This window comes from Lepidochelys kempii, chromosome 14 (genome assembly GCF_965140285.1).
Source record: "Lepidochelys kempii isolate rLepKem1 chromosome 14, rLepKem1.hap1, whole genome shotgun sequence".
Lineage (NCBI taxonomy): Eukaryota > Metazoa > Chordata > Testudines > Cheloniidae > Lepidochelys > Lepidochelys kempii.
The window spans coordinates 37,061,556-37,063,375 of record NC_136393.1 but is presented as its reverse complement, the minus strand read 5'-3'; the positions used below and the strand labels follow the sequence as shown (position 1 = coordinate 37,063,375).

General features: G+C 45.1%; 1 protein-coding gene across 1 annotated transcript; it reads left to right on the top strand.

Annotated features, from left to right (window-relative positions):
- Positions 1-329: 329 nt before the first annotated feature.
- LOC140897822 (olfactory receptor 14A16) lies at positions 330-1,286 on the top strand. Its single transcript, XM_073310928.1, has one exon. The coding sequence runs from the start codon at positions 330-332 to the stop codon at positions 1,284-1,286; it is 957 nt and encodes a 318-aa protein (XP_073167029.1).
- The last annotated feature ends 534 nt before the right edge of the window (positions 1,287-1,820 follow it).

The following is a 1,820-nucleotide window of genomic DNA, read 5'->3' as shown; positions in this document are numbered from 1 at the left end:
TGTGGTACTTTGCTCCTTCTTTCATACTGCATCTTTATCAAGCCATATCTTGGGCAGAAGGTGTAAACTGACGCAGCTCCATTGACTTTAAGGGAGTTATGCAAATTTACCCTAGTGTGATAATGCACTGGTCTAGTGGTCTGATTGTTGGGGTCAAGGAGCGCTCACCTCTCCTAGTGAACTGAAGTAATAAGTGCTGTGCACCTTTGACATTCACACCATGAGATATTACAGAGAGAGAATCAGGGTCATTCCCTCTGTTGCTCTAATCCTGGCCATTGCCCTTCTCCTTCCCTCCACAGGTAGGACATCATGTACTGAGAAGGAAAATGTCCAACCAAACCACCGTGACTGAGTTCCTTCTCCTGGGATTCTCTGATGTTCAGGAGCTGCAGATTTTGCACTTTGTGGTATTTCTAGTGATTTATCTGGCAGCCCTGGTGGGGAATCTTCTTATCTTCATGGCCATAGCCTTTGACCACTACCTTCACACCCCCATGTACTTCTTCCTGATGAATCTGTCCATCCTGGACCTTGGCTCCATCTCTGTCACCATCCCCAAATCCTTGGCCAATTACATGTTGAATACCAGGTCAATTTCTTATGCTGGGTGTGTTGCTCAAGTCTTTCTCTTCATCTTCTTCACTGAGGCTGACTTTGCTTTCCTTACCGTAATGGCATATGATCGATATGTTGCCATCTGCAAACCACTGCACTATGAGACTGTGATGAACAGGAGAGCTTGTGTCCAAATGGCAGCCAGTGCCTGGATCAGTGGGATTCTCTACTCTGTGCTACACACCGGGAACACATTTGCATTGACCTTCTGTGGAGCCAACATGGTGGATCAGTTCTTCTGTGAAATCTCCCAGCTACTCAAACTCGCCTGCTCCGACTCATATCCCATTGAAGTTGGGGTTATTACATTTAATGTATGTTTAACTTTAAGCTTCTTTGTTTTAATAATTGTGTCATATGTTCAGGTCTTCACCACAGTACTGAGAATCCCCTCTGAGCAAGTCTGGCATAAAGCCTTCTCCACCTGCCTCCCTCACCTCCTTGTGGTCTCCTTGTTTGTTTGCACTGGCGCCTTTGCTTACCTGAAACCCACCTCCAGCTCAATATCAGGGCTGGATCTCTTCGTGGCTGTTCTCTATTCCGTGGTGCCTCCCATGATGAATCCCATAATCTACAGCATGAGGAACAAAGAGATTAAAGGTGCCCTGAAGAAACTGACTGGGTGGTCATTATCCACCAAGAATAAAATTTCCAGATTTCTCCCATGATGATGGCTTCATTCTGTGTGTCTTGACAGGTATAATCAACTGATGGCATTATTGTCTCCGTGGGATTTTGATGTGCTATGTGTTTATGCAAAATGCTGGGGTTCACAGTGGTAATAACCCAGACTGAGTTCACTGAAGTCAGTGTCATTACTCTAGATTTACACCAAGGCAAATTAGATTAGGATCTATATATCTATCATAAATAAATGTCAAAAAAAAAAAAGCAAGCCTTTGTTAACCCAGAGTTACGATTGCCTTGTGGTATCTCGTGCCCTTCCAGAATGTCAGGGTCAGCATAACTCAAACTTTGGAAAGCCAAGAAATACAGGGTTAAAGTGCATGGCCGTGCAACCTTCATTCTGCCCCCCTGGAGCTGGCAAGACCACTGGGAATTATCTGCATTCACTCCAGCTTCACTCCCTGTGCTAGATGTAACCATATCGAATGGTGGAGGCAGTAGGTGATGCAGGCTGGCAGAGGGGTGTTTGTGATATAAGAAGATCAGAGGATTAGTTTGAGGAGCATCAGAGAGCT

What these genes read in the sequence shown, in the direction of transcription:
- LOC140897822 (XM_073310928.1), top strand. Translation starts at nt 330, where the DNA reads ATGTCCAACCAAACCACCGTGACTGAGTTCCTTCTCCTGGGATTCTCT.